General features: G+C 43.3%; 2 protein-coding genes across 2 annotated transcripts; both read left to right on the forward strand.

Annotated features, from left to right (window-relative positions):
* Nucleotides 1-660: 660 nt before the first annotated feature.
* On the forward strand, nt 661-7566 carry ppp1r14aa (protein phosphatase 1, regulatory (inhibitor) subunit 14Aa). The gene is made up of 4 exons (XM_085798740.1): nt 661-895; nt 2709-2789; nt 3006-3038; nt 7253-7566. Exons 1-4 carry the CDS (start codon nt 707-709, stop codon nt 7427-7429), a joined length of 480 nt encoding a protein of 159 aa, XP_085654866.1. The 5' UTR covers nt 661-706; the 3' UTR covers nt 7430-7566.
* Nucleotides 7567-10400: 2834 nt separating this feature from the next.
* exoc3l2a (exocyst complex component 3-like 2a) lies at nt 10401-23759 on the forward strand. The gene is made up of 13 exons (XM_085798741.1): nt 10401-10602; nt 13338-13911; nt 15020-15234; nt 16657-17407; nt 17499-17613; nt 17703-17813; nt 17914-18014; nt 18100-18210; nt 18302-18437; nt 19369-19491; nt 19592-19747; nt 20660-20781; nt 22860-23759. The coding sequence occupies exons 1-13, from the start codon at nt 10512-10514 to the stop codon at nt 23173-23175; spliced, it is 2922 nt and encodes a 973-aa protein (XP_085654867.1). The 5' UTR covers nt 10401-10511; the 3' UTR covers nt 23176-23759.
* The last annotated feature ends 2276 nt before the right edge of the window (nt 23760-26035 follow it).

The following is a 26035-nucleotide window of genomic DNA, read 5'->3' on the forward strand; positions in this document are numbered from 1 at the left end:
TCAATATGCTTCATAATAAACCTTGTGATTCTAACATTACACACACATTACACAATACACACAACTTTAATGTCTTCACAGAAGGATTGGATTTTTATATGGACACCTTGAAGTTAATGTCAAAGTGAGCGCACATTGCAACACTTTAAAGAGTCATTTTCACTAACCCCAAAATAAGAAGTGCTTTATTTATTCATTTATTGTATTCTATTTATATTATAGGCTATTTATTTTTCTATATTGTCTCATTACTCAATGTCTATTTTTACAGACATACTGATTGTCTGTATTTTTTCAAATGTTAAATAAAGATTTTCATAAGGGAAAAAAAGCGCTGGAAGAAGCTGCGCGTAGCCTATCAGGAGCGAGTGTTTGCTGCAGATCAGTCAGTGATGACACTAGAGTGTAAACAAGTTTAGCAGGTTTGACCGTTTTAGTTGAAGATGGTGAAAAATAGCAACAGATTCAGAAAACATAGAGCAGGTCGAGAGTTCCTCCACTGATTTAATCTGTTTAACCAGATACAGTAAGACAAAGCTCCCCCGCCCCCGCTCCCACCCCTCCCTCCCTCCCTCTCTCTCTGTTTGTGTGCGTGTGTAGATAACGTATAAATAAACAGCAGCAGAGAGAGAGAGAGAGAAACCAGTGGGTGCGCGCCGCGCCGCTGCAGCAGACCTCAGACCAGTCGGAGCAGCGCAGAGCAGAGATGGCAGACCGGACAGGGACGAGGCTCCAGGACGCCGATCCATCGGATTTGGAGTCTTTGGAGCAGGGAGGAAACATCCCGAAGAGACACGCGCGGGTCACCGTCAAGTACAACAGGAAGGAGCTGCAGAAGCGGCTGGACGTGGAGAAGTGGATCGACGAGAGCCTGGACCGGCTGTACGCGGGCCAGGTGGGTGAGGAAAGAAAGAAAGAAAGAAAGAAAGAAAGAAAGAAAGAAAGAAGCTGGTTTAAGTCACTGTTTCAATACTGTGGTCCACAGTCTTGTATATAACCCAACAAAAAAGTTGGTGCGTTTTTAAAAAGATGCTTTTCCTCAGTGAAATGGAGAAGAGATATAAATATGACATGAAAAGTGTCAAAAATGTGATGACACACATGCAACAGGCCTCCTATAATATACGAGGTGTTCTTCATGGGGAGGTGGGGCCGCCTGGTTCTCCTTACAAGGCCATGGGCCTCCTGATGAGGAGCTGTCCCCTTCTCTCAGACCTGGATCAGTCTTGGGGGTTTCTGCCTTACATGGGCAGCATGAAACTGAGACAAGGGTGAAGGATGAGGAAAAGGAAGAGGAAAAGATTAGAGGGAAAGCACTGTTTGTTGCTGGAGGGGGGGTTGCGTTTTAGTAGTTAATGTGTAGTTGATTGTGGTGCCAGAGTGGAGTTTGTGGACTGTAAGGAAACAGGTCCTATCTCCACAGAGAGCTGGCGTAGTCCCATGGACCCAAAATGTCAACTATATCCAATAATATATCACAAAAAAGAGATTATGGGCCAGTCAGAATGTTTCTTAATTAGTTTTACTGTAATCAGTGTGACTGGAAAACAGCCTGTGGTGGGTTATATAACTCAAGACAAGTGTTATTGTGTTGGTCAAAGTCACGTTGCACAACACAAGAGTTGAGATGGACTTGCTGCACGTCAGAGTCAGAGTGGAGATGAAGCTGCTCTGTGAGCTGCAGACTCATGCAAAGTTTGGGCCCTCTGGTCAAAATTTCTGTTCACGAACTTCACGTGAACAGTTCAGTTGAAGATGGAATTATCTCCAAAAGTTATAAAGTTACAGATGACACATTCTCTTTACATTTTAAACTATATATACAAATATATTTCATCTTTTACATTTCCAAAATGACAGAAATGGAAAAGTGTTTGGCCACCCTGCATAGTTAGTAGCTAGTAGCCCCCGCTTTGGAAACTATGTAAATAGTAAATATCTTGTCTGATTGGTCAAAGTTATCTGAGAGCTCCAGTCTCCTGGGTTTCCCGTTCCTTTGCAGGCTGCTGCTTTCTTTCCCCTTTTCACTCTAAAACTGTAGAAAACAAATTATTAAAAAAAGAATGAATAATTAACTAAGTGTTTCATGTTTAACTTCATGTCTTTTGGAAATCATTTCATCTTCCACTTGCTGAACTGTTCACATTAACAGACGGTCTGACCAGCATGCCACTGTATGAGCCGATGTCACTGCCTGATCACACAGACAGTGCAGTGGTGTGGTGTGGGACTGTCCCCTCCCTCGGCTCTAACAATGGCCGTCTGTTCACACATAGCTAGGCCCCTGTTACTGTACTGTGACCGGCCACAGGCCCACACAGGCCGCTGTCGCTGGGGTGACTGAAATGGCCAAGATGGAGAAGGTAAATGTGTGAAGATCTGGGTCCATGGGCGGAAAAACCCCAGGAACTTTATTTTGCCTTTGCACCATCACACCATACACTCTTTTTTGATGTGTTTAATGGTTTCCCATGTAAGGTTGGCTTGAATGACCTCTTTAAATAAGCAGAGAGTCTGTACCACACACAAAACATGTTGGATTTTCCATTTCCTGCATTGATGCACCTGTAAAAACAAACATTTCTACTCACTGTAACTGTGATCTGCCATGAGCATGCATGGGAAGATGATGTGGCAAGGTTGAAGAGAAGAGAAGATCATGTGTGTGTGTGTGTGTGTGTGTGTGTGTGTGTGTGTGCTGACTTCAGGCTGCTGACATGCCAGAGGAGGTGAACATTGATGACCTGATTGACCTGCCCACCGTTGAGGAGAAAGTGAAAAAGCTAAAGGTAAGGTGAAGTGTGTGATGGCCTCACTCAGCCTGTGTCAGGTGGAGCTGAAGGTTTGAATATGAAGACAGAGAGGGAGGCTTGTTGAAGCTTTTGCTTCAGTCACATCCGCCTCACTCTGAATCCTCTAGGGAGGAGCTAGTGTGTAGTAGAGGAGTGATGGTGTGGCTGGTTTGTTACAACATGATCTTTTTTTTCTTTTTTTTTTCCCAACAGGAGCTTCTCCGAAACTGCAGGAAGAACACAGAGGTATGTTTTCAGAAATGATTTTCCCAATTACGATCAGTCATGACATCACATATTTTATGCATTCACCCGCCTATGTGCACATGCACACGGGGCTAAACTGAACCCGTAGAGGCCAACACCTCGTCTCATGCCCCAACAAAGACGTTCTGTGCTCCCTTGCCTTTTTGTTTCCATTTGTGCAAACAATGAGTCTTTCTGGGCGCTGTGCTGGGCTCAGAGATGCAAACACAGGCAAAAGAGCAGGGAGGGCCGACCGACAGACACACACTGGAGTTATTAGAGCGACATCCAACGACAGGTCCAGGTTTTTTTCTCTACAGTCTGTCCTAAACACTGAAATCCTGTCATCATTCCTCCTCCTCCTCATACTGACCCAGCCCCTTATCCAGACTAGATGTTGTGTTTACAGTGTGGTGATGGAGAGACCACATGGAGGATTATTTATGCATCTTATATTGACAGTGGCCATTTGTAATCTTTTACACCGCAACACAACACACAGTGGGAACTTCCTCCTCTGGGCCTGGGGGTCGACCCCCAGAGACCCAGCTGCTCTGCTGCCTCTTCCATCTATGGCTGTGAGAGCGCTCCAAACACGCCAAGCCCTTTTATTTAACACTATGTCTACGCTGCTGTTTATTTTTGAAAGTGGTCTGATAACAGCTCTGTGGATATTGTTTTACTCGTGAAGTGCATGGTCATTGTAGTATTATTAATGACACAGAGTGACACCAGTGACCCACATACTTCCAGATGTTTCCTTATAAAGTATCAGTTAGATGCAGCATGCTTTCTATTCGTTTGTTTGTTTGTGTATCTTGATTTAATTTCTGAGAGGATTAAACTCACAAAGGCCTCTCATGGGTTATACATAATGTATTTTCTGTGTAGTGTGGGTTCAGTACAGATCCATTTTCCTTTTTCAGCCAAGTTTGTGTATGTATATATATCCGTATGAACTGAAGCTGGTGCTGAAGAGGAGACTTGACAGATGTGTTTAGCTGTGGCTGCTGCTGAACAGAGGAAAGAGAACAAAAAGTATCACAGCCAAAGAATGAGGCTGGAAATACTCCACATATTTGCTTATTGCCAGGAAATAAGATATGTGTTTTTTTTTTCCATCTCAGTGCTTTTTAATTTACAGTCACCGCCAAGTCCAATGAGTCTTAGTTAAGAGATGAGTGTTAAAAACTGTCTTTCGGTCTCTACAAGTAATTCTATAAAACTTGAGTAATTATTACTCAAATGGGAGTAAAGGGTGGTAATTCTGTGGGGACTATTTTTGTCTGCGGATTAATTTGCATTTCGGCAGCAGCATGGTGTAGGAAGGAAGATGTCTCAGAGTGTAGATTCACAGAGGAAACCTAGAGGACATTTGATGAAGGTTTTGCTTTTCCCATGACATTTGTTGACAATATGAACGAAAGATACCATCACTAGTGGACAGGAATGCCTTATTATATACGGGTGGTTCTTCAATTAGGGCCGTTTTTCTGTCCCCACAGTGAATTTTCAAATAAAACAAATTATTTATTTATTTATTTATTTATTTATTTTTAACTAAAATTTACATTTTTTTTCGCATGCTGAAAATCCACTACGCCAGAATTTCAATGTTTTGGGCTTTTCCTCAGCCCAGACTATTGAACATCTTATTCATAGCTAAGTAATAAAATAAAATGTTGAATTCATTAAAATTTCACTTTGTCACATAACAACTTGAAAAAAATCATCTAATTCATCTGGTTTATATGTTGTTGTATGTTTATATCGCTCTCTTGAGCAGCGGGGGAGTCTGTATCTGACTGAAAGTAAGCCATCACACCAAGGGCTGGATTTACTAAAGGTTTGCGTGTATTAAAACGTGTGCAAACGTGATTGCACGCGCAAACACATGTGGAACCTGATCTACTAACCGGACGCACCGAGGATTGCGTCCCTCACACGCGCAGAATAGCACGTGCGATCCATTTAGCGTGTTTGCCTTGATGAATATGTAAATCTGGGCGTTTCAGCCAGAACGTGCTAAATACTGGGAGGAGTAGATGCAAATCGATTTATTTAGCGCGTGCAATGTGATTTACCAAACCAGGAAGAGATTGCGGTGGCTGTTTTTGCGTCTTTATTCACCACGTCTGAAAACCATGTACTAACTGATACAACTTTGTGAAAACGTATGCGTTTATTGATTTGATACCTGTCAGAGCCCCATGATCTTACATCTCTGCATTTCCTCACGTCTGGGTAATTCTCTAACAGTTTTTCAGCCGTGGTAAAAGTCTTTTACGCGCCGTTACGCACGGGGCACGTCTGTCCTGCAGTGCGCTCCTCTCCTCTCCTCTCCTCTCCTCTCCTCTCACCTGGCTGCTCAGCTCCGTCTCTCAGTCCCGGTCCCGGACTGAGAGACGTCACCGCTGCCTTCACCCGTCTTTGATCCCTCTGGTCAGTGGTCAGAGCGTTTAGATCCGTGTGTCCCACCTGAGCTCTCTATTAATCCACTGGATCATGGGCGGCACACACACACACACACACACACACACACATATTACAGGTGTGTGATTGTCGCTGCAGCTGCTGCCTGTTCGTCACTATATGACGAGTTGGGCCCTGTAGCGATTTGTGTTTATTTATCTAAACAGAGCGCAAGAGAGATGAACACACATGCTGTCATTGTAGCATCGGATCAAATGTCATTCTGTCCCTTCGTCCGTCCAGCTCTCTGTCCACTCTCTCCATGGTGGAAACGATTACACGCGCAAAACCCTCATTTACATATTGCGGTTTGCACGTGTTTTCATTTAGCGGGTTACTCTTAGTAGATCACCTGTTTTGCGTGCACTAACCAAACTCGCAATATTATAGCGGGCGCAAACAATATAGCGCCCGTTATCTGGGATCTTAGTAAATCCGGCCCCAAGTGTTTTAGAGCAATAAAGGTTTTTTCAAAATACTGTTCAGTTGTTATTCAAAGTAGGCACATGGTCAGCTATGGCAGAAGATTGACTTATTGATCTGTGAGTAATTTGAAGATTGATGCATCCTGATCTGAGAGTATGTTTATTAGGCGTTATTACTAAACAAGTCACTGTTTGGATATTTTAATTCAGAAACAAGAAATATCACTTTATTTACATAAAACCAACGTACACTGTTAGATAGCTGCTGAGTTATGCTAACAAGTCTAAAACTTAACTGACTTTTGCTCCAAAAAGTGGAAATTGTCATAATCATCTTTGTTCTAAGAACGCATCTTTGTTCCAAGAACGCTGTTGAAGTAGAAAAAACAGAGTTTAAAGAAATGTATTTTTTCAATATTTCAGAGGTCAATAGTACCGCAATTGAAGAATCACCCATATGTCAAACTTTATTTACATAACACATTTTGTACGGGAATTGCACATAGTGCTTTACATACACAAAGACATAGAGTAAAACATAAAAAACTAGCCCCTCCCTCACCCCAAAACTCACTATGAAAGTAGACCAAAGTGTGTAATGTGTTTCTGGCTGAAGAAATGCTGTTATTACTTTGTAATAAGGAGGTAAAGTTCAAAAGTTCAAAATAAAGACAAACTAAGGCGTAAAAGCTAATCCCTAGAATAAAATAAAAAAGATTTAAACATTAAAAATGTGTAATTAATCAGAAAATAAATGAGTAAATTAATATAAATAAAGAAATGCAGCTGCAAAAAAACAAAACAAAATACATGACATAAAATGAAATTCAGCTAAAAGCTAGACTTAAAAGATAAGTAATAAGATTGCTTTTTGAAATATGAACACTGGGTGCTGCCCTCCTCAGGCAGGGCCGTTGCTAGGAATTCTGGGCCCCCTGAAAAAAATACGGAAGTGGGCCCCCACCCCCTGACTTTTCATTGCCATTTTTTTTGGATTGACTGTGTATAAGAGGAATTTAGTTTTAAAAAAAATCAAAAAATCAGTCTCCTGGGGGGTTTTTGTGGGCCCTACTGGGGTGTGGGCCCCTACTGTAAAATTGTCATCACCTTTCTCCCCTATGCAATGGCCCGGTCCTCAGGCAGACTGTTCCAAAGTCACTGTATATTTTAGTTCTGACTTTTGCTACATTATAAACAATGTACTTTGGACATAAGTGACTGAAAGGTTCTGTTAAACAGCAGAGGTAGTACTGATGGATGTGGACCAGCTGTGTGACCCCCCCCCCCCCTCTCTGTGGCTGCTGTGCTCCTCTGTAGACCTTCATCAAGGAGCTGGTGCAGAGGCTGGAGGGGGTCCAGAAGCAGGACGAGCTGCAGAGCGAAGGCATCGAGCATCCCGTCATCTGTCACAGCCACTACCGCCACGAGCCCTACCACTTCACCAACCCTCACCACCACTACCACAACACCCGAGGCAACAATCAGACCCTCTGACGGCCCACCCCCCAACACACACACACACACATGGATGAGAAGATCGACACCACGCTCATACTCTTAAAGGTTCCATCACTAGTGGCTCTGTGAAGCAAACTCTTTACCAGTCGGTCCCTGTTTGTTGTGTGAGGATCCACATGCACAAGCATGCAGTAACGTATGACATATTCACATCTTGTATAGCCTCCTCTGGTCACCTGGCAACCTCTAACTAATAACAAGACTCCAGCACACTACACTGTAAAACCACAGACTGCAGTTTTTACATTTTTGGAAATGAAACAAAGACTTCACAGTTAGTACAGCGGTGACATTTGAGGTGCAGCTATAGGTGGATTCTGCCACTTTGTACAGAGCATAGGTGTGTCTTTATGCAAAACTAACTACATGCTGCCTGTAATTTTTATATTTAATATGAGCCTTGTTAAGAAAGAAAGCAAACAAGCAAGTTTACCAAACTGTCAAACTGTGCCTTTAAGCAGCTATTAACATTTCAGAGTTTTTAGGACATTACATAGCAACAGGCGTGTCTTCACTCAAAGACCAGGATTTACAGTAATGATGTCAGCAAACAGTGATTTTTTTACCTGAGCTGACAGTTTGAGCCGATCTCAGGTGTGAAGCTGGTTCAGGAGCAAACAAGTGCAGCTTTACCTGGTCTTCGTTCTCATTCTGGAAACACTGAGTGAACCTGCTCCAGACGACCTGAGGGGTTTGGATGCTTCGTGTTGATCACATGTTCCACACTGATTCACAGCCATGTCCCACCTGCCACTCACACACACTGCCAGCTTATACGCCCATAGGATCTGTCTATTTGTGATCTTTATGGTCATGGTTACAGGAAATGGACACACCAGTAAAATGTAACACACTGTAGTTTTTAATGATGTTTCACCGACATCATGTTTATTAGTTGTGCTGTTGGTGCATTTTCAGTTTGGTCAAAAACATTCACTAAATTGTGTTTCTTCTGTGCAGGAGGAACTAATAAAACATTTCTTTCAGGCTGTGTGTGGTATGTGTTGTGTTCTCTCTACTTCTGTGGGCAGGTTATACTGTAAATACACATGAGGTGTCGGTTTATTTGGTACACCTGCATAATCCATGTCACACACTGGATCAGATGAGAATCTTGTTAAACTCTCAAAGGGTTTTGTCCTCAACACAGACTGGAACATGAGTATAATATATGCGGTCCACTACAGCACACACACTATGGACTCAGATAGCAGGACAAACACAAACACAACAACAGACACACAACACATACGAAAAGAGAATACAGCTAAAAACATAGAAATAGAGATTTACATAGTTGATAATATCAAAAATAGAAGTTACTATAAAGAGACAACTGTACCAGTGTCTCCAGAACAGAGATTGATACAAGTTCATGTGGGTCAAACTATTAATTATATGGTTTTCTAAGACATCAAGCCGACACATAAATCTATACATCTGAGGTTTCTGAGCATTTACAAAGATTTCACTCCCATATACACAAATACAAACCATATTAAACAGAAATGCAAACACACTCCCCCTCAAACACAAGACGTTTCAACCTCATGTGAAATAAAAGAAAAAAGAAAAAAAGAAAAGATTTATTTTGTCCCACAGTGGGGAAATTTATTATATTATATAGCACATACATTATCCCTTACTTAATAACTTAGCATTAGGAAACACATTCATTAATGTAGCCTATTAGTAAGCAGTTAATTAATGTTTACTACTCAAAGTTAGTTCATAAATTATTAAGCATAATGATGTAATTTGTTATGTATGCATTACTCAGCATTAATTATACATTAGTTAATATATTAATGCTTAATAATGTGCTAACTAATGTTAATTAGGGGACCCTTATTGTAAAGTGTTACCCAATGAATTATAAATTATAAAATAATTATAATATATAATATAATAGCATCTGATGTAAAAGTAGGCTACTCTAATTGATTATGCATGATTTGATAATGACACCCTTTGAATGCACCACACATTACATTACCTTTTATTTGGACACTTTTTTTTAAATATAGAAATGATAGTGAGGAGGTGAGGCTGCTATGCTGAGCTTTTAGCTGTATCCTATAAACTAGTTATACATGTGAGGTATTAGAAGGTGTTCAGGAGTTTGTAACAAAGAAAAATGTCCCTCAATAAAGTCATTCTGAATCTGAATCTAAGATGATGAGTGTATTGTATTATTAAATGGTCGTCTCTGTGGGACTCACTGTCCTGACACAGACTGCACACTGGGTGGCAGCACACACACACACACACACACACACACACACACACACACACACACACAGTCTGTGGGAAAGCTTTAACCGCTGAGCTCTGATCTCTAGGATCTTGTTGACAAGTTGCTTGGCTTGCAAACACACGCACGCACACACACACACACACACACACACACACACACACACACACACACACACACACACACACACACACACACACACACACACACACACACACACACCTCTGTCATATATCCTTCAACTTGAGCCGTGTCAGTGACCTTGAAGCGCTGCGTCGACCAATCAGACAACAGCTCAGTTTCAGTCCAGTTTCATCAACTTTAAGTTTTCCACTGAGGAAAAATACACAGACGGTGGATGAATGGAACTCACAGTCAAGGCCACTTACACTGAATCATCAGTTCATTATCTTCTTCTAAGAGGAATCAGACACACACACACACACACACTAGAGCCGTGCAGTGCAGTGAGCTCTGTTCAACTCTTTCCTGCACTGTACAGTTCATGCATTTAGTGTGATTACAGCGGTCCCTGGGGTGCAGGGATGGGGGGAGGGGGGTGGAGGTGGTGGTGGTGGTGGGAAGGAGGAGTGGGGGAAGGTTGGTGGTGGTGGTGGTGGTGGTGGTGGGGGGGATGTCAGTGGCGTAGGAGGGGGAGAAAGGACGGGACGGGCCTTTCCTCAGGAAAACATATCACCTTCCACCACAATAGAGCTGCTCAGGAAACCGCAGGCAGCCACATTGCTCTCTTGAGTCGCTGAGTACTTTCAGACACGCTCTCATATTCATCAGACGCACACACACATGCACACACTTCACAACCTGGCAGCCCGCACAGCCAGCAGCACACTCCAGGATGACAGTGTGCTGAAACACTGCACGGCCATCTCAACAGGTAGGTCCATGCCCGGCACTCAGCTCTTCACTTCATTCTCATGTGTTTCTAGTGAACAAGCTGATTTTTTATTGTTTAGTTCATTCCATTATATTTCACTGTTGAGGTCAGATTTATTCAGCTGTTACCAAGCCAACAGCTGGTGCCCATCCAGTTGTTGAAGGGTATTTTTACTGTTCGTGTTGCTCAGTGATCTGGTCTTGTTACAGTGTTGATAAGTCACATTTGCAGGAGAAGGTCATCGCTGCTGGTCTGACTTCAGATTATGTGTGACCTTCCTGATCTGCTGATGCAGACCCTGTACAGATGTCTGTCTGCCATCTCCATATCACTTATTATTCTATCAAGAACATGTATTTCCATGGAGTGGTAAACTCCTTCACAGCAGTGTCTTCTTGCCCTGCGTACAGGCTGCTCAGGCTGGTTCAGAAATCAGATTACACAGGCGTTATAACAGCAAAGTGTAGAAAACTGACCAAACTGAAGAGCGTGTGGGGTTTACTTTATTTACCCACAGACAGCAGTGCACAGTAAAGGAGAGCTCAAGGTCAGATTTCCATAAATTACTTCATATTTGATCATTTCAATTGTAAACCTTCACTGGTTCCATCACTGAATAGAGCCAGATATAGCAGTTGTACATCAGAGGATCAACTTCTATGACCTGTGGGATGATGATTGTCATTTTCAGTCCAGTCCGGTCTTTGATTTTCTGACTTTGACTTTGATATATTCATTCTAACTGTGATTTGAGCACAGAGGTCGCTCTGTGATCAGATGACTGTCATCTGAAATCCACTTGCACTCATTAACTCAGAAAACTGATGTAAAGGGCTTCGATTCTATCAACATCTGAGGTTGTAAATGAAAACATATTTCACTTTATAGTAAGTGAGAACAGGTGATATAACTAAAGGTTATTTAATTCTAAATATGTTCATTTAGAGCAGATTTATTTTCCAGATTTATATATTTATCAGATTATTCATACATTGAGGCTATATGCTATGAAGGTTTTATCGGCGATAGAATTTTAATATTTCTTATTGAAAGGTATTTGGCTTTGATATTGATACAATTTTTTTTAAATCTGAACTGTTTCTGGTTCTGGTCAGAACAGTCAAGTAAGGAGAGGTTCATGGTCTCCCAGGCTGTAGAGTGCACAGGTTTTGATTGCTCTTAATTGTTCCTAATCCTCTCACTAGCTGTGAACAGATCATTTCCTGATGAGATTTCATTGTAGGAGATAAAAACTCAGGTTCCTGGAGCAAAACTGCTTTTAATTCCGGTCAAAACTCACAAGGCTCCGCATTATCCTCTTAAACTGGCTCCCATCCAAGGTCACTGTTTTTTGCCTGTTTTTTTTTTTTAGATTGCCCTCTCTGTTTCCTTGCTTTTAGAACAGGAAGGACAGTGACACAAAGACAGAATTTCGAAATAATTAGATTTACTCTGCGTCACCTGAACTTTTTTTCTTTACTTGTTTTACAGTAATTCATCTGTCAGTGCGTCACTTTCCGTAGAGCGTCTCAGAACCAGGGTCACGTAGACGCTTCAGACTGGAGTGTAGTGTTGGTCCAGTCTGTGCTCACACACCAGTCTGACATATCTAAGACTGTTTCTAAGACAGAATCATATTTAAGCAAACAAAAAAGACACCTTATTCCCAGGCCCATGTTGCCATGGTGACATGTTATCATTGACACCTGTGCTGACCAGTAGCACCTGACAACAAGAAATGGGAACACATGGCTCATTGTTTGTGGTGGTCGATAGCAGACGGTTCTGGGTTCAATTCCCAGGTCTGGGGTCTTAATATGGAGTTTACATGTTGTCCCTGTGTCTGAACGGGCTCTATAGGTTCACTGATGTCTCAGATTAACCTGTAGGTGGGAATGTGAACATGTGGGCTTTGATTTATTTTTTATTTCTTATTCACCCAGAAAGTCTTCAGTTGCACAATTTCTTAAAATAAATGATAAATCTGCAAATCCTGAGTCATTCAATCTGACACTGGTCAGCTGTAACTAAACAACAGTGTTAGAATTATGTTAACAAATGTTTGTCATATTTCAATTATATAATTTTGCTCTGAATTAACAGCATTGAGAACCTTTCAGAATCAGAGTACAATATTTTCTAACAGTAAATGTACTGGTTGTGTTAAAAATCAGGGGGCGAGATGATGAGGAATGAGTTCCCTTACAGTTAATATCTTACTTATTAATATACCTCAACACAATTGTTTGTGTCTGAACGGTGTAATATTTATAAAAGGCTGCGCTGTGGCACAAGTAAATGCAGCAATATTTTGAATACATATTTCCTATTTCCTTCGTGAAGTACATTACATAAGCAGCATGTGAGAGGATGTTTTTGATTGTGGTTATATAAACTGTCTGGTAGCAGATTTACCACCAGAAAACACACACACACACACACACACACACACACACACACACACACACACAAAAAACAGTTTTCCACATTTCAGGAGTTCAATTTTCAGTCACACATTACGAACTTCCTGTATGTCCTGAAATGAAGGAATCATGGGTAAAGGAATTTACATATCCTGTTTGTGAACTCCCAATTGCCAAAGCAGATTCCTGTCCAATCAGAATCAAAGAGCAGACAAGTTGTCTGATAATCGGATGTAAAAACGTTTGAAATTGTTGCTTTCTTGTTTTCTTTGAGAAAATCTTACACATTGTTCTTCTTTTTTTTTTTTGCAGTTTTAAAAAAAATCTCAGTTGCAACCATGCCCATTCTGAAGAAGCTCCCAGGAAGGTCCAAGAGCTGCCAGGAGTTCCCCAGAGTGAACGGAGAACTGATCCTGCCCCGGCTGGACCTGGACCTCAGGGACCTGAACGATCTCAATGATCTGAAGGAGCTGAACGACCTGAAAGACCTGAACAAGAACCTGAACCCCTTCGAAGATGTGGACCTGGACGAGGACGAGAGGAACGGAGGCGACGCCGGGCTCATCATGGGGACGGTCAGGGGAAACCTCCAGCTCAGGTCGGTCCGTGACGGAGAGGAGGAGGAGAACGAGGTGAACGCTGAGAGGCACGGGGCGGGGACCCCCAAAGGGAAACCCCTCAGAGGGACCCTGGAGCGGATCTGTGGAGTGTCGCCTCTCAAAACCCTGGGAAAGCTGGGGAAGGGGCTTCGCATATCAGGACGCAACGTGTGGGGGAACAACAACTCCCCCCACTACAGCCCTGGAGACTCAAACACTCTCCCCCATGAGAAGGAGAAAAGGAAAGGACTGCGCAGAAGCTCAGAGGGAATTATGACCCTGCTCCGGTGAGGACGGGTTGGGGGCTGCTTAATAAGTTCAAAAGATTAACTGAATTGTAAGATTTTTATATGGTAATAGTGCCATAGATACCTTTATTTGATTATGCAACAATGTATAAATCAAATGAAAACATAAAGCTACTGAAACACACAGGGCCGTTGTATAGGGGAGAAAGGTGATGATAATGCTAGGGGCCCACAAAAAACCCAGTAGTCTAATCTTTGTATGACTGATTTATTCTGCATACGACCCTGACTAATACTCATAGTAATGCTGCATTGGCATCAAAACAAAGTAGGCTAAATAAAAAATGATAATATATATGTGGTCTAAGAAAAAAAAAGTGTAAAAGTCAGGGGGTAGGGGCACACTTTAGTATTCTTTAAGGGGGCCCAGTATTCCTAGCAACGCCCAACAAGAAACAATCAGAGAATATAAAAATAGTGGAAACAGAGGGAGGACACTGGAGCACACGGTCAGTTTTATAGATTTATTCAGGTGCGGCTGCTAACGTTTCGACATGATGTCAAAAAAAGCTTTATATATATATAAAAATAGTATAGTATATAGTAATGTGAATAAAAAATGAATAAATCAAATTGATTACCTACAAAAAATATGTCAAACAATACAACAACTCAACTGTCAGGGCAGTTTTCTGAACGCCTGTGTTAGACTCAGTCCCAGAGAAGAAAAAATAGAACAGCTCTTGTTACGTAGGCCGACAGAGCAGCATATAGTGTGCTTATTTCCTAAGGAGTTATGTAACATACCATAACGACCTGTTGATCTACGGAACCTCTTTTGTTTTTCTGTGACATGTTGTGTACTAGCTGTGCTTACTGAATGGATCTATTTATAACTCCAGCCGTCATGCTCAGCAGCAGCAGCAGCAGCAGCAGCAGCAGCAGCAGCAGCAGCAGCAGCACAGTAAAGCAGATGTGTGACTGTACACAGTAGCTACAGTACAGCACAGTACAATGCAAACATCTGATCTCCCGGTGGCATTCCCGTTCAAAAGATTCCTGTGAATGCGAGTCTCTGTCTTGTAATGGATGCTCCCTGCAGCTGCTGTCGCTCATGCCCTCTGTTGCCACTGTGGATGTTGTGCAGCTTCACAGGTCGGCGTAAGGAGGAGCGCAGGGAGAGCCTGCCCTGCGGGGACCTGAACACAGGGACCGAGGTGGAGGCTTCCAGACGGCCCTCCTTCCTCAGGATGGTCAGTCTGGGGAAGCTGAAGAGGGAATCCATGTCCGACAAGACCTCCCAAGAGACCGAGGAGGAAAGCGAGGAGGAGCCGGTGGTCAAAACTCGAGAGCCTCTCTCAGGTAATCATCTAGCTGTAAAAATATCTGGGCCCTGATCACAAACTTAGATTACATATCAAGTAATCAAGAAGAATAGCTCTTTAGCTCCCTGCAGTCACAGGACATTCCTCCTCCTGTCCAGCTCTCCGTCGAGGCCGGGACCTCCACAGATTCCTGAGTCACCGGGTTCAGTCAACAGTAGAATGTGAAATCAGGAAGTGACCACACATTCCCAACCCCAGGCTGCTCTACAGAGATGTTCAACCAGGCTCCACAGGGAACCTGGCAACCTGGCTGTGAATGGAAGTGTGAGCAACAAAAAACTTAATGTGTCAGTCAGACCCCCCCCCCCCACAGCTACTCAATGACCATAAAGAACAGACGTATACACTTTGTCAGCAGAGACGTTGTAGCAGGGCAGGCAACTGATATAACATTGTGCATAGTATGCAAAATTAAAGGTCCAGTGTGTAAAAATTGGCAAGGTTTATTGGCAAAATCTGAATATACCACCATGAATATGAAGTGTATAATCGCTATAAAATAAAAAAATGTAGCCTTATTATAGCCTACAACACAGCAAGGGTTTCGCTTTATATATATTATAGAGTGTCGCCCTCTTGCGCAGCCATGTTTGCCCAGCAGCCCGAATGGAGAATCCAGCCAATCAGAGAGCAGGTTTCGCGAGTTTCGCGTTCATAAATAAACCAACTTAGAAGAAGGAGGGGAGGAAAGAAGAAGGAGTAGGAAACAGCAGAAATATCATAAAATGGTTTAGATCTTCACCTCATCGCTCCATGCTCCTGAAATACTCCCAGTTGTTCCAGTGGTAAACAAGTTTTTTTTGTCCTCGGAGGCCACGGTCACTTTGCACGAACGCTAGATATCACGGTTTCCCCCCATTTTACACACTGGACCTTAAAATCATCAATGGTTTGGGAGTTTTTGATTAATTATTGATCAGTGTTTGTGGCCGCAGTTGGGGGGGTGGGGGTTAGAGTTCCAAGGTGCTTGTTGCCTGGGGCCTCCAGAGTGTCTAATAACACCCCTGTTTATCAGCCCTACCCTTTTGGGTAACACTTTACAATAAGGGTCCCTTAATACATTATTAAGCATTAATTAACTGTTAACAAATATATTAACAATCATTATTATGTATTACTTAGGATTAGGAAACACATTAATTAATGTAGCCTATTAGTAAGCAGTTAATTAATGTTTACTACTCAAAGTTAGTTAATAAATTTAAAAGTTGAATAATGTAATTAGTTATCATTATGTATGCATTACTCAGCATTAATTAACACATTAGTGTATATATTAATGCTTAATACAGTAATGTACTAACTAATGTTAATTAAGGGACCCTTATTGTAAAGTGTTACCCACTTTTGTGAATGTTACAAGGACAGATGAACTTACCTATCCTCCTGCTCCCCACAGTACTAGAGATCCTGCAGCTGGTCAACCACCGCGACCTCCTGCTGGCCGACACACACATTCAGGAGCTGGAGCGCGAGTGTGAGCTGCTGGCTCTCCTGCCCACCCCGAGCACCCCCGCCCTGGCCACCCCGCTCTGCCCCAGCTCCCCCTCCAGCATGATCCCCCTATCGTCCTCCTCCATCGACGACTCCCTCAGCTCCAACGCCACCCTGGACTCGGGCCGGCGGAAGGCCAAGGACGTGGAGCTGCTGTACGAGGCCCTGCAGAAGGAGATGTGGGACGTGGTGCGGGAGTCGCTCCGCCAGCCCAGCGCCGGGCCCAACCTGGGGCTGGTGGTGCTGGTCATCCAGCAGGAGGAGCACGCCGACTCCGCCTGGGCCCTGAGAGAGGAGACCATGCCGGAGAGAGAGGGCCCCCACGTGCAGCCCAACCACCGCCCCCGCCGGCTGAAGATGAAGTGGAGGCTGGCCGTGGCCGAGGCCGCGGACTGGAGCCTGCCCCACCAGGTGGACACCCAGGCCGGCCAGCTGGCCTCCTACCTGGAGCGCCTGAGGAGCCGCATGGTGGACGACCTGGACGCTGCCAGGAGGAACGCCGTGTCCATCTACCCAGAGGAGTTCACCGCCTTCCAGGTGTACGTGGAGAGTTACCACCGAGCCGTGGCCAAACGTCTGCGCACTATCACCAGCGGCCCCCTGCAGATCACAGACGTCTACTCGCTGCTGGACTGGTTCTACAACATCTACAACAGGTAGGGAGCGCTAACTTACAGAAAGTGATGCTGGATGCTCAGTTTGATGACCGACTGGACCGGTTCAGTAATGATTCATCGTTTCCACCAGGGATGTTCTGGGAACGATCGGCACAACCTCGCCCATCAACTACTCCCCTCTGGAGCCCATCCTGCCTCAGGACACGGTGGACAGACTGGAACAAGACTGCATCAGCATCGTCCGGGTAAGAAATCTCACTTTTTAAGGTCTAGGTCTTTGAAAACCTGATCGATTGTCATGTTTTAATTATTTTGCTTTTGCTGTGATTTCCAGGACAAGGTGACCACAGAGCTGCTGCAGGTTCTAGATGAAGAGGAGCGGCTGTGGGCCCAGACCCTGCACATAGAGGAGTATCAGTCACATCTTGCACGCTCTGTCATCCAGGTAGAACCTCACTCCTCGATTTCAATGTGAAAAGAAATCTAAGAAATTGACTTTTTCAATCTTTAATTTTTGTGTTTGGCCATGTCTTTCCCTATTCCAGAGGCTAAAGGTGGATTTGGACAGATCAACATCTGTGAACCAGTTCCTAGGGGCAAGAGTGGCTCGTTGTAGTCTGGCTGGGTTGGCTGACTTTCTCTATAGGTGGGTACAAGTTGGATAGGGCAAAAAATATTTCATAAATCATATAAGCATTCAACAGGTTCTCACAAAAGTCCTCTGTGTCCAGTTTCCAGAGGAAGGTGGAGATATTCCATGAGACTCAGGCAGAGTTTGGAGACCGAGGGGATGGATATGTTTCCAGGACCATAGCTCTGGTTAACTGCTGCCCTCCTCTCAGGTAGGAGAACAGTTATGGTGAAACAGTTAACTCATTCTACGTGCTACACCCTGAAGGCAGCTGATAACGCGTCCTCCTGTGTGTCCTGCAGATCCTTTGTGGAGCGCTGCAGGCAGTGTGACCCACAGAGCAGCGAGGAGTCAGGCCAGAGAGCCAACTCCTCCCTGGACAGGATCATCAACCAGTCGGTGAAGGTGCTGACCGACCGACTGTTTGAGCACATCAGGGTGAGAGCTATGATCGGACATCGTAGATGAGAGTTGACCTGGAAAGAACTGTGCACACTTCATTTGTTAAAAAAACAAAACAAAGAATCCCTCTGATGTTACCATAATAAACTACAACCCAATGACCAGCAGGAAGTGTGCTCATGCTCCATTAGAAGAGGCAGTTACAATCACTCCAAAAAAAGTACAGTAAAGTTATTATCACCTGCAAATTGTACTGAATGCAAAAAATAAAATGCCAGTAGTTGTAAATACAGCCATGCAGCTGCAGCTTGCCATCAAACACACAACATGATCACATGAAGTTCCATGTGCCTGTTACCTGTGCAGGTTGAGCTTTCAGACAGTTGATTGGTCCAAACTGTGTGCTCTTGATTGGTTGGAACAAAAACCTGCAGCCACACGGCCCTTTGTGGAGTACCCATGTCTGCTCTCTCTAGTCACTGACTGAATTATCTAATGTCTGAAAGGCGATGATGAAATTCTGTCATCAACTGATACAAAAGAAAAGTCTCCAAATGTGAAGTTCTGCCAGAAAGCTGCAGATTTTCATCATTTATAAATATTATTGATCCAATAACATCTAAGCAGGAATTTAATGATACAGCTTGAGTTCAAGTTCAAAATACTTTATTAATCCATGAAGGAAATTGTAATGTGACAGCAGCAGAATCTCATACAGACAGACACAAAAAACAACAACCATTAAATAAAACCATTTTTAATGACACTAGTTTTGCACAGTGTTTGGGGTGATTTTTAAAAAATCATATTCTGTATTCATTTTAAATAAGATAAATAAAAAGGTAAAAAGTGCCATACTGGACGGGCAGAAATATAAAGAAAATGGAAATGAACAGTACAGGTGCCTCAAAGTTGTACTTGGTGCTTGTGTAAATGTGTAAACGTGAGTCTTGGTCTTTTCTTTCAGCCTTTCTTTGACAAACTGATAAAGAGAAAGTGGCTGAACAACACAGAGGCCTTTGAGGCCATTGAAGCCAGCATCAAGCAGCACTTCAAGAAGTTCAGGAGGATGGATATTCCTCCATACCAGGTAACAGCTGCAGGACAAACACAGTCTGGGTTGACTTGGAGATTCTGTGTATGTGTGTGTGTGCAGTCAGTGAGTGATGAATGCTGTAAATGACTGACAGACGCTGGTGGGCGAGGTGCATCGGCGAGTCCTGGTGGAGTACACCAGAGCCATCATGCGGGGACGGGTGATCTGCACATCCTCCAAGATGAGGAAGCGGATGGCTTTCCGTCTGCAAGACGAGGCCAAACAGCTGAAAGGGCTCTTTAAAGATCTGGTGAGTGTGGGATTTATTTATCTAAATAATATAGTACAGGATACATTTGAACTGACTCAGCCTGCACGGGGACACACACTGCATCTAGGAGACAACAAGTAATTACTTTTTCAGCACACCAACTATTATAAATAATCACAAAATGCTGATGGCTGCAAACGGAGAGCAGAGCTGGGGGGGGGGGGGGGGGCAGCGAATGGAGCCTGACCCTCCAACTTCCTAGGTCAGGAGAAACTCAGACAGTGTTGATACAGGAGAGCGCTCTGAAAAATGGCTGCCGTCAGTGAGATGGAGATGGATGAACCAGGCTTACGTTAGCACTTGCCACAGAGGGGGAGGGGGGGGTGTAAAACAACTGGGCCAACAAACAAGTTCAAACAAGTGTCCGTCACCTCGGCTGACAACAGGAAGCCGCTGTGTTCAGAAGGAACTTCCTGTTCCTGTCAGCTGGCCGGCTTTGATGTGGCTCTGGGATGGCCTTGATGGCCTCTTTCACTGAGGAGTGAGATGAAGTGTCTGTGGAAACTGGGAACTCGGGGTTGGAGGCGGGGGTGGAGATTGGTTTTTAATGGCTGTCTAAAAGAGACGCTGTTATTTTTAGTGAATGCCAAGCCAAAGAATTCTGCTTCTTTTTCCTGAGTGTCGAAAAGAAAAGCAAGAGCTAGAAAAACAGAGGTGGGGTTTTGTTATTCACTCAGTAAATGGCCCTAAGTGTTTGGCCTCCAGCCTGAACATTAATCTGTGTTTCCCCTGAAGCTTCACTACATTTCTTATCATACATCTTCTTTGAATAAACATTGACAACACAACAAACCCCCCCAAAAGGAAGCATGAGGATTTCTTGTTTTGTTATGGTCTTAAGTGCTTGGTGATTAAATAGTTTCTCCATCTTTTGTCTTTTGTCTCTTCAAGGAATCGAGCTCCTCCTGGTTGGACAGTGTCATCAGTCACCTGGCTGACATCATCCTCCTGGAGGACACTCCTTCCATCCAGATGGAGGTGGCCGTCCTGGTGAAAGAGTTCCCAGATATACGGTGAGTTGTGGACACATTGACTGTGTTGGAACCAGGAAGCATCTAAAAAAACAAATATGTCTGCTCCATACCCCCAAAGGCCTTATATTCTTTTATGCTTACTACTACACATTCAGAGTGCTGTTCTTGGCACCTCGCCCAAGCAGAGAAAATGTAAGACTATGTATGGCTTTTTTTTTCTCTCTCTTTTTTTTTTTTTGTCACAATGGATCAAAACAAGGAAAAGGAGCGCGGAAACATATCTAGATTAACTCTGCTATTTTTGGAGAGGTGTGCGAGGTTCTGTTTTGAGAATGGATGAGGCTGAGAGGCCCTGTGGGAGCCGACCGCCCAGGCTGTTTGTGCACAGAATAAGACTCAGGTGATAGTTGGCAAGCGACGGCCCGCATGTGACGCATAAACCCTCGGCGGAGCAGACAGGAAGCTGCTGCCGAGTATTTCCTGTTCCTGCCACCCTGCAGGAGACAGACTGGTGCCACACACGGAATCAAAGAGGGAGAGGTGTGGAAGAGGAGAGCAAAACACAGTGTTTCGGACCTGGAGACATGCTCACTCACCGCTTGACTCACCCCCTTTGTGTTTACTGTGTGGCATCCCCTGCTGGTATTTTCGGAGATCAAAGGCGGGCCGTCCTTCCTGGAGTTTTCTGGGTGCTTCATTGAACAAGTCCATTCATAGACACATGACGGTGGTGGCACATGGGAATACATGTCAGTCCTTCCAGCCTCCTTCCAACCTTTCCTCCTGATTCACTCACGTATCTAACTGCCAAGTGGTGACCTATTGGTTCTATTAATGAAACAGGCTTTTTTTAACGGAGTATTGGAAATAATGGTTTTATGAATACTTATCATTTACATGACTCATAGCACTGATCAATTTTGAGATTTTGGACTATTTTGCTTCCTCAACATGTCTTCTTTCAGAATAGTGGAAACTAATGATAGAAAACTACATTAAGTTGGTTATTTTACTTCAATTTGTTTTCTTTCATCGGTAAATTTCTCCTAAATTCACCAAACGTGAACATGCTACTGTGGCAAACTGTGCCGTGCCTGTTGTCTGACCCATGTCATGCCAGGTATCATTGTAAAGCTCTCTTTCCCCTGAACAATGATGTGGGCTCCAAAAATTGTAATTTCCTATCAGCAGCCAATCGTAAAAGTATGACTGACAATAACAGTCTATGGAATTTTAAATACAAATCTTTAAGGGCCATTTTCTCAAAATGAGTTTTTCCTCAGACTCTGAGCCAGAATTATCCACTTGAGTAGCACTTACAGCCACCAAACCTTCCAAAATCAGTTCAAAACAAATCAAAATTAGATTGTATTTATTTATTTTTTATTATATTTTTTCATATTTGATTACGAAGTATATGTACATAGAACTCAAACCCCCACATCTCATGTTCCCTCACAGAGGATACATCAGTATAAATCAAATAAAACAAACTTGACAACATAGAAAAAACTGTTAGAAAAGTGAAACACTTCAAATCACAATTTCCAATCCTAAATGCAGGGGGTGGGTCCCTTTCAAATTAGTGCATATTTAGATAGATACTGCCTCATTTACACATTTGAACATTACATTTGACAAAACCTGTAATACAAAAATAATTGTCTTAATGTAAGTGATAAACTTGGGAAGTTTAATGGTGATATCTGTTAGTTTAAATTTGTACCCGATTCACCTGTAGCGTCACACCAAAACAGAAAGTCAAGAGGCTTGATGAGGATTCAAGAGTTGAAAGGTTCAGAGGTTGATTAGTCAGTAATGTGAAGTGAAATTCAGTGTGGAATGTTTCAGCTGCATCCAAACAGATGTTTCTCTTATTACTGGCTGACAGCCCGTCCCTAAAGATTGGTCATAAAACTCTAATGAAATGAGCCTTTTTTCGGAAAATGATACCGAATCTTTTGTCCTTTCAGAGAGACAGACATGTGACTCAGACAGTTGTGACTATTAGTCAAAGCCATTCCAGTTTTTGACAGCGCCAGACAGACCAAACGTCCAGTAACACCAGTTTGTCTCCCTTTCCCTCATCCTCCGTCTCATATCCTTCCTCCCCACAGGAAGAAGCACGTTTCCACCCTGCTCAACATTCGGGGGATGATGCGGCAGGCCGAGCGTCAGGAGATCCTCAACATTGTCAAAGATTTCGAATGCAGCAGCGTGCTCATGTGCCGGGACCACGCCCTCTTCTCCGACATCCCCATCACCTCAGAGGTACACTGCATCAGCCTGGGCTTCCTCCGGCTCGCCATGACCATCTCCAACTGGTTCTCCGAGCACCGCCCGAGGAGAAACCGCCGGACGGGCGGCAGGAACGCCACGCCCCCGCCCGCCGAGAACATGGAGGACATGAATAGACGCCAGAGGGAAGACTAGCTGTTGGTGTTTGTGTTAGGAGAGCAGTCACAGACGCTGTGAAGGCACCGATGAGATGTACATGCACCTTGACCGAAGACTGTACCAGATATTGTTACCAGCCATTTAAAAAGAAACTTGACCCTCAGGTACTGCTCGTACTGTACACGCTCACTCACTGACATTTCTCCATCTCTGCACGTGCATCTTTAATGGAAATGTGAAAACAGACTCTGCATCGTGATAGTTCATTAGACGTTGTAGTTTTTATTCTGATCTAGAGAAACCCATGAATAAATGAATACGTGCTATAGGTATCTTCAAATGTAACTTCTTCAGCCTCCTTTAGCCTTTCGCCCCCCCATGTCATTGCAGAAACAACTGCCAGCAGATGCACTGCAATATGATTTTGGATGTTTCCTGTTTTAACATATTTACCCACTCAAATATACCCACTCTCTGGTATAAAGTGCATAAATATATATATATATATATATATGTGAGGAAATAGTGTAATGAAATGTAAATGTGTTGAACTCTCACTGTGAATGAAATGAATCTGCTGCTGGAACCCTAATAAAAACCCATTGACTGGGCAGATTAAATGGATGCAGCCACTCTGTTGTTGTGGGTATAAATACTTTATTTCAGTTCAAACAAACTCACAGTAATGGTTATGTTATCATTAGGGGTTGTCACAGTCTGCAGCTCCAGCACTGGAGTTTATAGTACAGAGTACAGTACTGGAGAGCACCAGTGCTAAAACTATTTAGGACGGGGGGAAAAAAAGCCAAAACCTTTTCTTGTTGTTGCATGTCTATACTGATGACTCTGAAACAACCTACTGACTGACTGTAGAGAACCTGTGATATATAAAGGTTGCAGGATAGGCTACAGCACACCCCTTACAGAAAAAACACATACACTTCATGTGATTTTTCACATGTGAAAATTTTTGCACATGGGAATCATGTTATTTGCACATGGGAAACATGTGGATTTGGCCCAATTTTATGTGAATTCCCATGTGAACCCATTTTCCACATGTGGTAACATGTTTTACACATGTGCTCTACATGGTAACACATGTGATCACATGTCAATGTGTTACCACATGTTTCCCATGTGCAAATAATATGATTCCCATGTGCAAAATTTTTCACATGTTTTTTTCTGTAAGGGACATCACCATAAAAACACCATTAAATAATAAGAAAAACAATAAATTGTCATATTCATATTTTTTTATGTGAAGTCATGATGAACACAGCAGACATTTAACTGCATGGATGACTGTTGGCGGCTCAGTGGCCGACACTGGTTGGAGTATCTTTCTGTGTAGAGTCAGCATGTTCTCCCTGTGCTCAGTCCAAACACATGCTCATGTGTGGCTCTGTGACGACCTGTCCAAGGTGTAGCCCACCCCTTCCCTATGTTACTAATGGATGGATGAATCTCTCTAATCTTTATTGTAATAAAAGAGTCAGATGTTGCCAAAAAAAAAATCCTATAAACTTAAATACAGTCCTCAAGTACTCAGTTACTGTCCATCCCTGACTACTGTACTGCCTTTTCTTCTATATCACAATATGTTCAGGGGCCCTGTCAGTCACAGGTCCTTGGAACTGTCCCAACTGTTCTCCCCTATACTGGGCCCCTGGCTATGTTAAACAATACATACCAACCTCTGTGACAGACATGGGCCACAGGGTCTGACGCAGGACCGGTGCCTTTGTTGTTTATCTTAAAGGATAGGTCGGCTTTGTTCAGCGCAGCGTATCTTGAAATATGGGGCTCCACCGCGGCTGCTACATGACGCTGTGCCGCCGTGTCAGAGGGGTCACACACCCCGGGGCCAACAACGGGATGTTTTTTGATAAACAAAGACTTCCTGTTGTCCGCTGAGGTGCCAACGGATGCTTTTATTGGAGCCAAGTTTACGTAGTGCGGTAGGAGGGAACTTCCCCTCCACCGCTCAGAGTGAAGGTGCAGCAGCCGCTCGGATTATTCACGGCCCGAGCTGCTCGTGGGTTTCTCAAAACAAAGTGAGGCAGTCTTAGCAGGGGGTTCAGGTGAACTCACAATAAAGCTGTGTTTCTGTTTCTGATGTCAGACAAGGGTCAGCCAGCTTCTGGAGAGTGAGCAAATACTGTATGTTTGTATTAAGTACTGAACTGGTGCCATAAAATATCATGTACCTCAAATCTAACAGCATTTAAAACATCAATGAAGGCAGCAGAATACAGACCATCATGATCAAATATGACCAATACAAAAACAGTCTGTTTAGTCACTCATTTTTACATTAGTTAAAGTAGAGGAGTACTTAGTTAAATACTCTGAAACAACCAGCTGATTACACTAGGCCATGCAACTACAGTTCATGTACTTGTTAATTCTGCCCTTTAAACACAGTCATTTGACTTCCAGTCCTGTATCAGTTCATGAGCAGAGTAACAGCAGCAGGGGTGAGAGGTGGTCCTCTGGTGTCTCTACTGATCAGACCTGTATGTGTTAGGGTTGAAGAAGTGAAATAAATAACTTATATAATATAATATAATATAATATAATATAATATAATATAATATAATATAATATCTTCAGCCTCTGGTTTCTGTTGCTATTCTGAGCTTTTGTAGAAGAATTTGGAGGCAGCCAACACACCGAGCAGGAGCTAGAAAAACCCACCAGTGGCGTTCTAGAGAAAGGTTTAAGAGATGCTTGCCATCCTTTCTATCCTCTCTTTCTACCTGTCTCTCCTCCCTCCTTCCCTCCTTCCCTCCTTCACTTCTTTCTAAATGTACAGATCCACAGTTGTTGACACACATCCCTGTTACCCAGTGTTCACTCCAGTTGTTCTATTGATTTTTTTCTCTCTTAG

Source organism: Trachurus japonicus, chromosome 14 (genome assembly GCF_045865225.1).
Source record: "Trachurus japonicus isolate A0001 chromosome 14, Traja_1.0".
Lineage (NCBI taxonomy): Eukaryota > Metazoa > Chordata > Actinopteri > Carangiformes > Carangidae > Trachurus > Trachurus japonicus.

Coding starts and splice junctions, on each gene's coding strand:
- exoc3l2a (XM_085798741.1), top strand. CDS start 10,512: ATGCACACACTTCACAACCTGGCAGCCCGCACAGCCAGCAGCACACTC. Junction 13,912..15,019: donor GGAATTATGACCCTGCTCCG/GTGAGGACGGGT, acceptor GATGTTGTGCAG/CTTCACAGGTCGGCGTAAGG. Junction 18,211..18,301: donor AACTGCTGCCCTCCTCTCAG/GTAGGAGAACAG, acceptor TGTGTCCTGCAG/ATCCTTTGTGGAGCGCTGCA.
- ppp1r14aa (XM_085798740.1), top strand. CDS start 707: ATGGCAGACCGGACAGGGACGAGGCTCCAGGACGCCGATCCATCGGAT. Junction 2,790..3,005: donor AGAAAGTGAAAAAGCTAAAG/GTAAGGTGAAGT, acceptor TTTTCCCAACAG/GAGCTTCTCCGAAACTGCAG. Junction 3,039..7,252: donor ACTGCAGGAAGAACACAGAG/GTATGTTTTCAG, acceptor GCTCCTCTGTAG/ACCTTCATCAAGGAGCTGGT.